The sequence below is a fragment of the Tetrahymena thermophila genome, assembly GCF_000189635.1.
Source record: "Tetrahymena thermophila SB210 genomic scaffold scf_8254667, whole genome shotgun sequence".
In the NCBI taxonomy this organism is placed as follows: Eukaryota; Ciliophora; class Oligohymenophorea; order Hymenostomatida; family Tetrahymenidae; genus Tetrahymena; species Tetrahymena thermophila.
In genome coordinates this window covers 611809-625917 of record NW_002476434.1, presented here as the reverse complement: position 1 = coordinate 625917, position 14109 = coordinate 611809, and the positions used below count along the sequence as shown (strand labels likewise).

Sequence of the window (14109 nt, the reverse complement as noted above, 5' to 3'; positions counted from 1 at the left end):
TATTTCACCAATGAATGATAAATATTTAAAATATAAAAAAGATTTATTTTGACCATCCCAGTTCTGTGTTTCAGAAATTTCTCTCAATATTTTAAAGTTGTTTTTAAAAAATAGATCCAATCAAAAAATAATTATTTTATTAAAATTAAAATTGAGGTGAATTAGAATTTATTGAGAGTTTTTAATTTACATTTTGTCTCATTTTATAATTTTTATGCTAAATAAATTATCAATTAAATAAAAAATAATTTTAGCAAATTTAAAAAATTTATTTTTCTTGTTTAATAATTTGGAATTAATGACCTTTTAAACTAAAGAATATATAATTTATGATTTTATTTTTAGTTGATATCCAACTGATCATCAGCTTATGAAACTATAAGTCAATATTCTCTAATTTTAACAAACTAACAAATACAAAAATAATAATAGTTTTAATATGAGATTAATTAATTATATATAATAAGTTCATAAAGTTGACAAATTCTGAATGAATTAAAATTAATTTATTCTTATTAATATTTTACATATCATTAATATTATCAAAAATTAAATAATTAATTACAAATTAAAATATTCGTAAACAATAAACATTCACAACTTTAGTTACTATTTTTTAATTATTTTAAAGAGGGTTATAGATTTATAAATTCAGTTAAAAAGACTCAAAATAATTTCTTATTAGAATTGACTAAAAATTTTAACTAATATAAAAAACAAATAGTTAAAGTTTTATAATATTATTAATTAATTAAGTGTGAAAGTATTTTAATATTAATTTAGCTTAATATAAACAATTCTGAAATATTTTATTTAAATTTAATTTCATTCTTACATTGAAGAAATATCTTAGTTGCTAGTAAAAACTGACAAATTGCTTGATATTTATGATGTTTGAAGATTGGAAGTGTTTTGAATGATATTATTTATAGTAGATACCTTTTTTATTTTGGCCATTTCTTGGTTAAAATTTACTCCACTTTTTTATTTTCGTTTGAAATATCTTTGCTTCATATTTTCTAAGGTACTTTATAAACTTTGTTAATATTATGAATTAAGTGATAAAGAAAAATTCTTTTTTTAATATGAAGAAATAATGTTGTTTTAGCTAGATTAAACATTTTAGTTTCTTGCCAAAAATTATGAAACAGGAACAGCTTTGTTTAATTTTTTTTCATTTACATCCACCATTTCTAAGTTGCAAGAATCTATAGAACTGGCTGAAACAATTTTATTTTCTTTTTTATTTTTGTAAGAGGACTTTCCAAAACTATTGAATTCTTCAATACATTCATCCCTATTGAAGAATCCTATCTTTGATTTATCTTAAGATAAGCTATTAAATTAATTATTAATATTTTCTGAAATATTATTTGAGTCTTATTAGGTTTTATTTTTATAGGGGTAATTATATTAATTGATTGAGCTATCTTAAACAACTAACACTTTTTTTTGTTTATTTTCTTAAAAGTTTTCTTTCTCAGGTTTATTTGCATTTAAGCTTAAATTTTTTTATGAATTATTAGCTGACTACTCACCTCTCCATCCGTTTTGCAATTTTTCACTTAGATAATTTAAAAATTTAGCAATTTAAGGACATTTTATAAGAATCATTGGTTTTTTTTGTTTGAATAGTTCATATTGCTCTACATAAATTTTAGTGCTAATAAAAAGGACAAACAGAGCATTGATAGCAATAATAAATGAAATCGTGATAAAATACTAGTAATTTTATATCTATTTTTGAATAGATATAGAAATTAAAATAATTGTAAGGAGTATTGTAAAAGATGATAAAAACTCCATACTGTTATCTTTTTTAAGCATAAATGGTTTCATCTTATACAGATAAAGCATATATAAAATTAAAATGATGATGAGAACTCCAAGTTAAATATTTTAAGCTTAATTAAATAAAGAGATGCTAATAATGATAAATAACTTTTCACTTATTTTTATAAATTCCCAATAAAAGCAATCATCTTTATATTCATGATATAGTATTCCCCATCTTAGTTGGTAACGTATTTTTCTCAATTACTATTTATTTCTTATTAAGTTTATCAATAAGCAGATAGGAAATAGTAGTGATAGTATGATAAATGAAGGATATACTAATCCAAATTCAAATCTATGATTGTCAGAATTGCATTAATAATTTACATTTGCAAGCAAGTATTTTTCACCTGCTATATTTCTACAGGCTATTAAATTTATTGCTTCGTAAACTAAATCTCCCTGCAAAAAAATGTACAAAAATAAAAAAGTTGTATAAAAATAATGAGTCTAAAATTTATATTTGTGTACACAATTCCAGATGAAAAGTAAAGTAATTATTGCTGTGAATACGATGAAGGGAAAGATAAGTTTTAGGATAAAAGAAAAGTATATATAAGGAAATTTGTTTGTGATTGGCATTTTTACTAATAGACAATCTATAGCATTCATTGATATAGCAATAGGACTCCCTACTACTCCAGAAACTTCAGGTATAATACGAGGTAAAGAAAATTTAAAGTTACTCATACAGCTCATCAATGAAAAGTATGATGCTAATATTTTTAAATTTGCACCTGATTAAATCTACTTTATGTCTTATTTATTATATTAATCTAAATTATTAGCACTTCTATTAGGTTTGTTTGATTTTCTCTGTTATTTATATATTGCTTTGATTGTCTAATTTTAAGAAAAAAATATATTATAAGATAATCAACCAACAATTTTCAGTAAAAATTGATTAAAAAATTTATTCTTTATTCAATCAATAAAGAAATAAAAAACTTAGGGCAGATTTTTTAAACAATTAAAATATTTTAAGGATCAAACATTCATTTGGAAGTATTTTTTAAAAATAAATTGGTTATTAGCTAAATTAATAAAGGATGAGAATAAGTAAGGAAAAATTCATAAAAATAATTTTCACTTTTTCAATTCAAATCAACTTTTTTTGTTATAAAACTTAAATGTTAATTTAGATAATTTAATTAAAATAAATTCAGTAAAAAATAATTTAATTTATTTGAGAACAATTTTTTACCTTAATTTTGATTGACTCAGAATTAGAAACAATCGATGAAATAGCGACTATTAAAGTAAGTATGTGAGATAATATTATCAAAAAATAGCTAAATCCTTACTTGTTGCATCTTACACATTTAAAATTTCCTTAACGTGTATAACTATGAGGCCAAACTTCGGCAAATAAATCACATTCTTCACATAACGCTCCTACATACCCTTCCTAGCATAGTTAATTTCCAAAACTATTTCCACCTCTACAGTTTCCTAATTCGTTAAAACACTGAATTATTTCATATGAAGATAATGATTTTCTCCAATATCCTGGTGAGATTTATATTTCATGTTCCTATTTACAAACAGCTCCTTGAGGGCACTCAGAACATACACTTCCGTCTCTAGCAAATGTATTGTCCAAGCATTTATAGCATTACATAATTTAGTTAGACATTTCTGAAGGCAAAAAGTCTGTTTTAGTTGTTATTTCATATTTATTGCATTGTCTAAAGAATACGTTTATTTTAAATTTAATATTTTTTTCTATTTAGTTGAGACGCTTATTTTCATGCATAATTAATGGTGAGGAAACTTACAAAGTTATACTTTAGTTGAAAACTCCAAGTAATTGTAAATTAGAAAACTCTATATAATTACCTTCTTTTTCATACTTAATTTCATCCTTGTTTCTTAAAAAAAACATAAAAGGAGACAAAGGGTTTGCTAAATTGCTGTTTTGTTGGCTAGGATCATAGCTTAATTCAATATTAATATATTCTTAAATAGGTATATCTGTCTAAATTAAATCTAAGTGAACCAAATTTATTTCTTATGAAAAATCATGTATAAAATAAAACTAAAATTTTAATGCAGGTAGTTTCTAACCACTAGCTATTATAATGTCAGCAATATACTCTGAATTCTTATCATTCCAGTGTAGTGAAGAATTAAAATTTAAAATTTATTTAATTTCATCTGTTTAAACTAATTTAATCAAATGAGGAGTAGAAAATATTGTTGATTTTGAAATATCATCTGAATTATATTTGAATTTGTTATTGGTTTCTATATAAGGGACAATGTTTTAATAATATAAAGAAGATCCTAATCTAGAAGTATTATTATAAAATTTATTTTAGCTTATTTAAAATTTGATTCTGTCAGTGATATCTAATAAATTCTCAAAAAAAATGCAACCTCCTTTTTCAGCTTAGTTAAATTAAAATGTGTTACCTTCAAGATTAATGTTAAGTATTTGTTTACTGTCTTAAATGTAATTATAAAAATAGTCCTTGAAATCAAAACCTTAATTAGTCATTTGTATATATATTGCTCCACCATAGCCACTAGTTTTTAAATAATAAAATCTATTGTTTTTAATTGTGCATGAATTATTTGGATTTAGTATAGAAATTGCTGTGCCATTATGAATAGGAGAAACGTAATTGTGTATAATACTATTTTTGATGTCAAATTAAGATTCTTGTATAAAAATTACTTAGCCTAAACAGTGTAATTATTATTATTCATTATTAATTTAATTTTACTATGATTATTAACTTAGTTAATTTTAGTCACAATAGATTTCAAGATTTTCAATGCTTATGTTTTGAATTTTTTTGAGGTTTATGATTGCAGATTGGCCGATTTTTTCTAAATTAGATGTTAATAAATCTTTTATTAATAGTTATTCTACTCTTTCAAAAAATAATTATTTTAATTCTACTTTTTCACTGTCTTTAACATCTATAAATTTTGTAACTAATAGGTTTATTGCACTAAGATTGCTAATTCTAACTGTAGATTAGGTTGCAACAATAAGAGTTTTTTTGTACTTAAATAGATTTTCATGGATATTATTTTGAGAAAACTTATTGGTTATGTTAGTTACTTCTTCTCTATTTCCATAATAGGTAATATTTTGCAAACTAATTTCGCCTTCTTCAAGATAAAATATAGGTGAATGCATAATTTATTCTTTTAATTTATCTTTATCATTAAATTAAAGTTTTTAATGTTAGAATTGTTCAATATATTATAAAAATTCAATTAATTCTTTATATTTTCTATCAGATTTGATGTTAAATTACTAAGCTTGCACATTAATAATTGACCCAATAAAGAAGAACGAATTGAATGAAGATTAAAATGAATTAAAAAAATAATTCTATTTTTGTTCTATAAATTAGGTGATCACATTTGTGATATCAACTTAATCAAATTATACAAAATTTAAATCATTTTAAAATGAATAGTCTTTTTCAATATATATCACAGCTTTTAGCTTTTAGTAAGTATATTAGTTAGTTATTTAAACTATATTCTCGAAAGTACTCTCTTGTATAACCATTTGCAAGATTGATTATGAAGAATCAACATTAAGAACGCTCCCAGAAGATGAAAATGCAAATATTTCTTTGAAGGTACACTTTAATATACTAACTTCAAGTTTATTTTGATTGGATTTAATCTAAATTGCTCCTTAACTTGAAAATGTTTTCTTAAAATGAGTATCTGTTAGAGAAATTGTATCTACTTTTGCTGCTATAAAACCACCGATATTTAAGCTAAATATTTCGTTATTTGATAATTCCATGCCATAATAAATATTGTTGTCAAAAGTGCAGTTCGTAAAAGTCAAAGAGCTAACATCTAAGGATAGAGCACCGATTACACTATTTGAAGAAGTATTAGCAAATGTATTGTTATTAAAAACAGCTTTACTTTTTAAGCTTTAAATTGTCAAACCTGAAGAAGACTTGAGATCACTATTTTAATTGAAAAAAATAATTAGGTTGCTAAATAAATTATTGTCAACCTATATATTAGCATTAGAATTTTGAGCTAAAATCTAAATCAAGTTAACCTGAATATAATGGTATGTAGAAGTAAGTTGAATCTGGTTAAATTTGCATTCTTAAAACTAAATAAATCTTAATTCTTTTTCTCTATTAAAGATGTTAATAACAACCGTGTTTATAAAGTGTAAGTAACTAACTGTAATGTTTTTAAAGTTAACCTCAATAGTTTCCTACATTTTAAATAAATTGTTAAAAAATACTCTAACTGGACCAAAGTAAACATAATTTTTATCTCCTTCTCCTTCTTATTTTTCTTTTTCTTCTTCTTTATATTTTTCTTATTCATTTTATTCTTCTTTCTCTGTAACTTTTTCATTTCGTACTTCTTTATTTTTATCATTATCTTATGGAGGTTAATCTTTATTTTCAACTTCAATGTTTTATTAAAAAATTCTATTTTTCATTCTATTTAATTATTTGAAACTATTTTCATTAACTTTTTGAAAATCAATTTATTAAAAATTTTAATCTTTTTTTTCTTAAAAAATATATTCATTTTTTTGATTAGCTTCTGCTTCTTTGCTTTTAATTAATTTTAGATATCTTTTTCTAACTTAATCTTAGAATTCAAATATATCATTATAGCAGAAATTCTAAATATTTACAAAATTAACCATCTTTGTCTCAATGAGACCTGCAACATTTTCATATTTCATATACACATTTGATAAATTGAGAACTCTAATCATAGAAAGCTATATATAAAAGGAATCGTAGCTTTTAAGATCATAAGAGCCTTCATAATAGGTCTAATAATTCTCTAAAATGGTAATATTATCCATTATTACATCATGCTAAGCAACCAAAAAGACTTCTAATAATATTTGTATAAATATAACTTTTGGTAAATTGATTAAATCATAAGCGTTTTGAGAAAAGGTTATGTTCTTAAAAATAAAAGTAGTTTTAATAGAAAACTGCTAATTTTCTATGAATCCTTAAAAAAATAAATGATCTCTAAATGTATTATTCTTTATCAATAAATGAGTAGCATTAAAATTTTAGAATGTTATTAAAATAATTGTTCTATTTTAACTATTTTAATGAGCTTGTTTTAATTATAAGAGTCTTCTATTGCTTGTTTCTTAGGCAGTTTGATCAGGATCAATTAGTTACACAGTAGGGTTGAATGTTTGAGGTCTACTAGTGGTTATGGACCTAGGATTTATGAAGTTGTTGTTGCTAAATTAACAGTAGACTAATTTTAGGTAAGTCTGTTAACTAGTTATTATTTCACTGGAAACAATGTTATTATTGAAATTTAAATTTCTTAGCTGCACTTTCTGGCAGCTTTAAAAATTCATTATAGCTTATTGAATATTCAAATTCTCAATTTTGAGAGAATAAATTGTTGTATTATCTATCTTTTTGAGGAAAAATGTTGGATAAATATATTTAACTTTGTTTCCATTTTAACTTTATTCCTCTCCAGTTAAAACAGTATTATTTTTTTAGCCTTTAACTGGTTTTTAATCTGATGATAACTTGTTAATTTCGTTAATTATATCTTCAACATTATTTTCATCGTCTCCGTCGTATGTAAGGAATTATACATTATTTAGATACAAATCAACCATATATGAAATTGAAATATTTAGGTTATCAATACATTATGTGCATATGACATTTATATGATGAAAATATAAAGAATTCCAATATTTTATTTTTATATCTTACTTTTATCTAATTGTTATGTAAGCAGGACTGTAATTATTTAGGTCTTCATCATATTTATCATTCGATTTTAAGTTTTATGTCTCTCTTTACTCTTTTAAATACTCCTAAGGTTTGAAGCTAAGCACTTCAATTATAGATTTTTCTTAGGTCCATTCAAAAAAATATTTATTTAGTGGATTGACTTTTGTTGAGTCTATAAAGATCCTAAGCTTTACTTGGTTAAATCCAGCCAAAATATTTTTAAACACTTCTACCCTTAAATAAAATTCAATAATTTATAAGTCAGATGCAAAAGGATTTTCTAAATTTCCATTACCTATCGAAAGAAAGGTTGGATTAAAAATATTTTTGCTTATTTTTTATTCTAGATTATTTTATCTTATAGGGCTATTTCTGTAGTAAGTAAAATTTTAGCTAGGGATGTAAGATATAAATGCATCCATAGTGCATTGCATACAAGAACCAAAATCAAAAATGTACTCTTGATTATCATCCTATATAATGCATTATTTTAAATCTACAATCATCAGTAAATTACTTCCTATCACTGCAACCTTATGTGTTGCATCATCGTATTCGATGTAAACATTTTAACAGCAAACATTTTTATCTTCTATTTGAAAAAGAGGTGGGCTGTTTGCAGGTTTAGTAACATCAAATATCATAAAACCTGGTGAAAGTGGGGCTGAAGCGATTAAAAACTATCCATTTTTTATTAATTAAAGGTAGCTACTTGATTTATTAGCAATTATCTTTGTATTATTTGTATTTATGTCAAACTATATGACAGTGCCGAAATGAACACAATTCATGTATATAAAATTTTAATAAGCTACTAATTGAGTTGTTTCTATACATTGTAAAACTTCTCTGATTTAAATAAAAGAAAAATCCAACAAAGACCAAAAGAGTAATTGGCTATTATTATTCTTACAAATGAAATGATTTGATTGCTAATTAATAGTGCAGTCCATAATATTTTACTTATCACTTAAAATTTAAATTTTCTCGCTATATAAATTATATTTTTTGACAGTATTCTTAGCATCATCAATTTCATAGCATTCCAAATTATGGAATTAAAAGTAAGTTCTTACCTTTTACAATTTTTATGTGTTAAGATTTTTTATTCCAATAATATTGCCAAAATCAGGATAATAAAAAGCAATACAACCAACAAAGATATTATCATAGGAATACATAGCAACAATATTTTTATTTAAATACTTTTTATACTCGATATCAAAATACTGTTTAATAGAAAACTCTCTAATTTCTTTTGTATCATATATCATAAACATTTAGTTTTCGTACTAATTTTCCTAGTACCACATAAATGTATCATTTTTTTAATTCTCATACAATATCCTGTTGCTTTTATTAGGCTTTGATTATTCATCCTAAAAATTCCATTTTAGATTTTTATCGCCATTAATTTAAGACTATTCATTAAGTAAACCCTTTAAAATTCTATCTTATTTAAAATTTTTTAAATAACTAATCCTCCTTACCTCTACTTTTTAATACTAAAAGTATGGAGCCTTAATAGTTTCAATTTCTAACAAATTAGAATTTCTTATTTCTAGCAAACCATAGAAGCTATTTGGAATTAAAATTCTATTGTCTTTCAAATAAAATATACCTATACTCTAATCCCATTTCCTAAATCTCAATATCTTTGGAACTCTGCAATAAAAATCTAATTAGCCATCACCATCATAATCGCACTCAAATCCATCCCCATCTAATAATTCGTAGCTTAAATGTTAATCATTCATAATGCCATATACTCTCATACTTTAAGGAAGATAATTTAAAACAGAAAAGTCCTCTTTAACTAATTATTAGATAGTCCATATCTCTATTACTTTTAATTATATCTTAATGCTTTAATCTTTACTATAATCAATAATAATTTAGTAAACAAAAACCTCAAATTAAATTTATTCAGTAGAACTTTGCTGATAGAAGACTACTAAATTATGATTCATTTGTTTATTCATGTAAAATATCCTAGTTGGAAAGAAATTAAAAATACTTTTTTTAAATTTTTCCATCGCTTTAATTTTATTCTCTTATTTGTCTAAATATATTTCCATTATCAATATTTCCTATAGAGAACTTTAGATAGCTATTAAATTAGTGCCATCTATACCAACTATATCTGATTAGTCAAACAAGCTATTTTTTTTAACATACTCTCTTTAAAAAAGCTAAATGATAGGGATATCTTCATTAAAGCTTGTTGCATAAATTTCAATAGCATGTTTGCCTCCTCTAGCAAATATTTAATAATCTTTTAAAGTAATAATTTTTACGAACCCATTCTAAATAGCATATTTTTGGCCTTCTAAACTCAAAGGATATTTTTTACTTACTTCTTCTGTATTTAGATTAAATCGAAAAGCTCTTTGATCTCTAGATAAAATGAGAATTTCATTCTAGCTATCTTCAATATCCTCTATAGAAACAATATTCGGAATTTAGTATTATTTAATAACATCAAAATATTGAATATGCCTCTCTACAAGCTTGTCTTAAGAGATAGTGTATAGTTTATTCTTTTTTTTAAAGTAGATCGTTTATCTTAGACTTGAATCTATGCTAAAAGAGTGTAAGACTTAGCTTGTTTGCTAATCTACAATTTGAATGAAATTTCCATCTCCTGAATTTGAAGAAGCTCTCAATATAATAGTATTTGATCCTGTTAATTCTATAACATCTCTAAAAGTATAATTCTATTTTTTATTATAGTATCTCTAAATATCTAAGCATTATTTAGGATCTTCAGAGGCTTCAATGAAGCTATTGAGCAATATTAAATATATAAATTCAAATACTAGGACTAATTTATACAAGTATAGCACCATAGTATCTTAAAACTGAAAATATTTCTATTATTGATAAGATTATTCTTTCTTTTTAGTATAATTATAATGTATTTTATCTTAAAAATTACAAAATAAAGAAGTGAGTGATAATAATACAAGGTAATATTTTGTAATAAATTATGTTCAGTATCAGCTGCTAATTAATTATTAAATTAAATTGTTATTTATTTTTCTATGTTATTTTTAAGTACTGTGTTATATATTTATTAAAAAGCTATACTTGAGATGTAATTATTGTTTTCTTACAAAAATATCACTTTAAATTAATATCACTTATATTAAGCAAATAAATTTAATAAATTTTATTTTCGATGATTTATTGAAATAAAATAATTTATTTTATCATAAAGTATTTTTTCTAAAATAATTAATTTATATTAAATTATTTTTTTTTTCTGATCAAAAAGCCATTTAAATTTTAACTTAGATCTATTTATTTTAAAATCTTTGAATAAATTCAAATAATTACTTTTTAACTGAAATTCTACTTTAAATTGATAAATTATTAGAATATTAATTCAAAAATAATTTTGAGATTGTAAATTTTAAAAAGAAATAAAAATTTCTGAATTCTATTTCTAAATTTAAACTAGAAAAAGTAATTTAAATAATAATATTACTCTGCTTATTTTTTATTTTTCATGACGAAGGAAAAGGGTGACATAAAAGTATTAAAAATTATGCAATTGACTTAATATTTTAACTTGCTAAAAATTTTCTTTTTGAATAAAATTTTTTTGTTCTATCAATTTTTTAGTAATATGATTAATATAAAATATGTAATAGGTGTTTAAATCAGTTCTAGTAAAGCAAGAATTTACTTTTTTTATACTGCCTTAATTTTGTTGCTGAATTTTATACTTTTTTTTAAATAAGATTAAAAAGAGATGTTTATAAGAAGTATTTATTAATTTATAATGGCTAAATATAAATTTAATTAATTAATATTTAAATACTTTAATTCATTATCTCTTTTCTATTAATTATAATTGATTCAATAAAAATTTTATTATCAGGTATCTTTTGATGATGACAATATTGATTGATAAATAAAAACATAATTTATTTTAATAAGATATCAGAAAAAATAATTTTATTTGTTTAAATTTAACTTTGATGTTTAATAAAGAAAAATTTACACGAAATTTAGTAATTAACTCATAACTATTTTTGATTTTATTTATATTTTTTTTATTTGAATTAAAAAAGATATGAATGATATTTTAAGACAACTTTTTAAATTTTCTGTTTTTAAAAAACACCTACTTGCAATTTAATGGCTAATTTTGGCTATAAATTTAGTTCAATTATATAATTCATTAAATTATATTTTATACTTGAAGGTTTGAATAAATAGGACTTTAAATATTTAAAAGCATTCAAACTTAATAAAATTAATGGGAAATTATTATAAAAATATTTACTTACTCAATTCATGATTTGCTGTTAAAAATATATTGGTATAATGGTAATATCTTTTTTTTAATAAATTATTAATACATACATTACATCTACTATAACTATGTAAGCTTTCTTTTTGTTACATAGATAGCAATCTTCTAACAAAATTATCAATAAAATAATTTGTTCATTTATAATCTCTAATAAATTAAAAGTAAAATGTCTAATTTAATATCCAGCATTTATATTTCTTTGCTAGTTATTTTTGAAATTTAAATTGTTTTTTTTTGTTTTTGAAATTGCTATGAAAGTGTTTTTATTTTAAATAATAATTAAATTTATGTAAATAAAGGAAATAAGTGTAATAAATAATTTAGTTACACATATTAATAATACTAAGTTTATAAAGAATGCTCATTGAAATATTTCATTTTTACTCAAAAACTTATTTAATTGAGTTTTAAATTAGAATATTTTTAGTATTATTTGATTTAAATATTTTTAATTGTAATTTATTCTTAGCTATCTTTATTTTATTTTCCTTTTTGCCATATTCAAAATATTAGTTCCAGCAATTTTTTCTCTATATTAAAAATCAACATAAATACAGGCTAGAAATGGTTTGTCAATAACATATAAAATAGAAAATAAAGAAACATTATGATAGCATTAATTTGTTATTTTTTAAACTCCAATCTCTTATCTATTAGAAAATATAAATACCCTATGCCTGTTTATATTAGAATTATAATTTAAATGTTTAATTTTGAATACTTAAAATTCATTTTTTTTTACAAAAAATGTTCCAGTATATTTTTATTGTTAACCAAAGAAATTTGTAAGTTTATAGCAAATGTAATTAAGTATTTACCTATTGTTAAGCTATAATTTTAAAGTAAGTATCCTTTTGATATATTCATTTAAAAAAAGTCATAGGGTGGGGTACTCAAAATGTTAAGTTTACATAATCAAAATATAAATTAAATACCTGTTATTCTTGATTTGTAATGAATTTCCTATTAATTATTGATTAAAGCTATTGGTTTATTATAATCTTTTATATCAAAAAGAATCTCGATAGAAGATTTAAAGAAAGAAAGTTCCGTGAAAAATTTAGAAAACCATTATATCTTTAGAATATTCATTTATAAATAAACATTTTTATAATTTAAATTACAATTTTTATAAATAAACTTTACTTTTTAAAAATAATTAAGCCTAGCTTTCTAACTTAACTTTGAAGCCTTAATAGACAAGAAGGTAAAACTTCAATAAAAAATGCGATGAGTGAATTTAGATAATTTAGAAATGGCTTCTTTTAGAATGTTAATCAGACAATGCTTTAAAAAATGATAGATACTGATTAAGTAAAGTGTGTTTTTTTTTTGTATCTATTAATATTAATTTTGTACCAAAATTAGTATAAATTTTTTAAATTACAGGATCCACCAATAAATTTGGTATTGCTTAACTTAAATGTATATCTTATATTAATGAATTTTTATTACAAATCTTTGTTTTCATATTAAGTTATTCATTACTATCAGAGATGATTCATCAATTCACTCATTCTTTTATAATTTATTAATTCTTTAACTAAAATTTTCCTCTTAAATACGCAAGCATACGTGATTTAAATATATAATTACTTTACAAATAGATTGTACATAGAGTTATAGCGCTTTTTAAAATTAAAAACTATTCTACTTTAGTCGAGTTAACTATTAATTTCTGAGTTCTCTAAATCTCCGATTATATATATCTATCTATCTATCTGTTTGTAACATAGTGCTTTAACAAATTTTAGCATCAGCTTAACAATATGTTTAAGACTCTTTTTAAAAATTTAGAAACAAAAAAGTCTCCTAGTACCATTCATAAAATATCTGAATGTTCTCTATAATATACTATGTAATTTTTTTTTCAAGTCTATAAGAATATTAATTTTTTGATTTTACTTTATTGTACATTTATCAATATTTTAAAAGAACATTGATTGCCCTTCGGTAAATCACTGCCATAAAAATGAAAAAAAATTAGGGTTACTAAAATACTTGCTTTTTTAATAAGCTTTTCGAATCTAAATTGTTGCACGTATCTTATCTTTGTAAGTGGAAGCATGAATATGAACCATTTAAAATAAATTAGGAAGTTAAGCCCACCTTCAGTACAAAATTTATTAAAGATTAAAATACGAAATAATTGTTATTATAACCTATGTTTTACTAAATATTATGAGGGAACTTTAAAATTGGATTTAT

The 14109-nt window shown here is 22.2% G+C and overlaps 2 protein-coding genes across 2 annotated transcripts; one reads left to right on the top strand and one right to left on the bottom strand. All coding sequences in view use genetic code 6, as the record gives it.

Annotated features, from left to right (window-relative positions):
* Positions 1-825: 825 nt before the first annotated feature.
* Positions 826-5850, bottom strand: TTHERM_00030000 (transmembrane protein, putative; the record flags this gene model as incomplete). Its single annotated transcript, XM_971804.2, has 3 exons — positions 826-2679; positions 3041-5786; positions 5837-5850. The coding sequence occupies 3 exons, from the start codon at positions 5848-5850 to the stop codon at positions 826-828; spliced, it is 4614 nt and encodes a 1537-aa protein (XP_976897.2).
* Positions 5851-5898: 48 nt separating this feature from the next.
* TTHERM_000029999 (transmembrane protein, putative) lies at positions 5899-6300 on the top strand (the record flags this gene model as incomplete). Its single annotated transcript, XM_012797100.1, has 1 exon — positions 5899-6300. The coding sequence occupies one exon, from the start codon at positions 5899-5901 to the stop codon at positions 6298-6300; it is 402 nt and encodes a 133-aa protein (XP_012652554.1).
* Positions 6301-14109: the final 7809 nt, after the last annotated feature.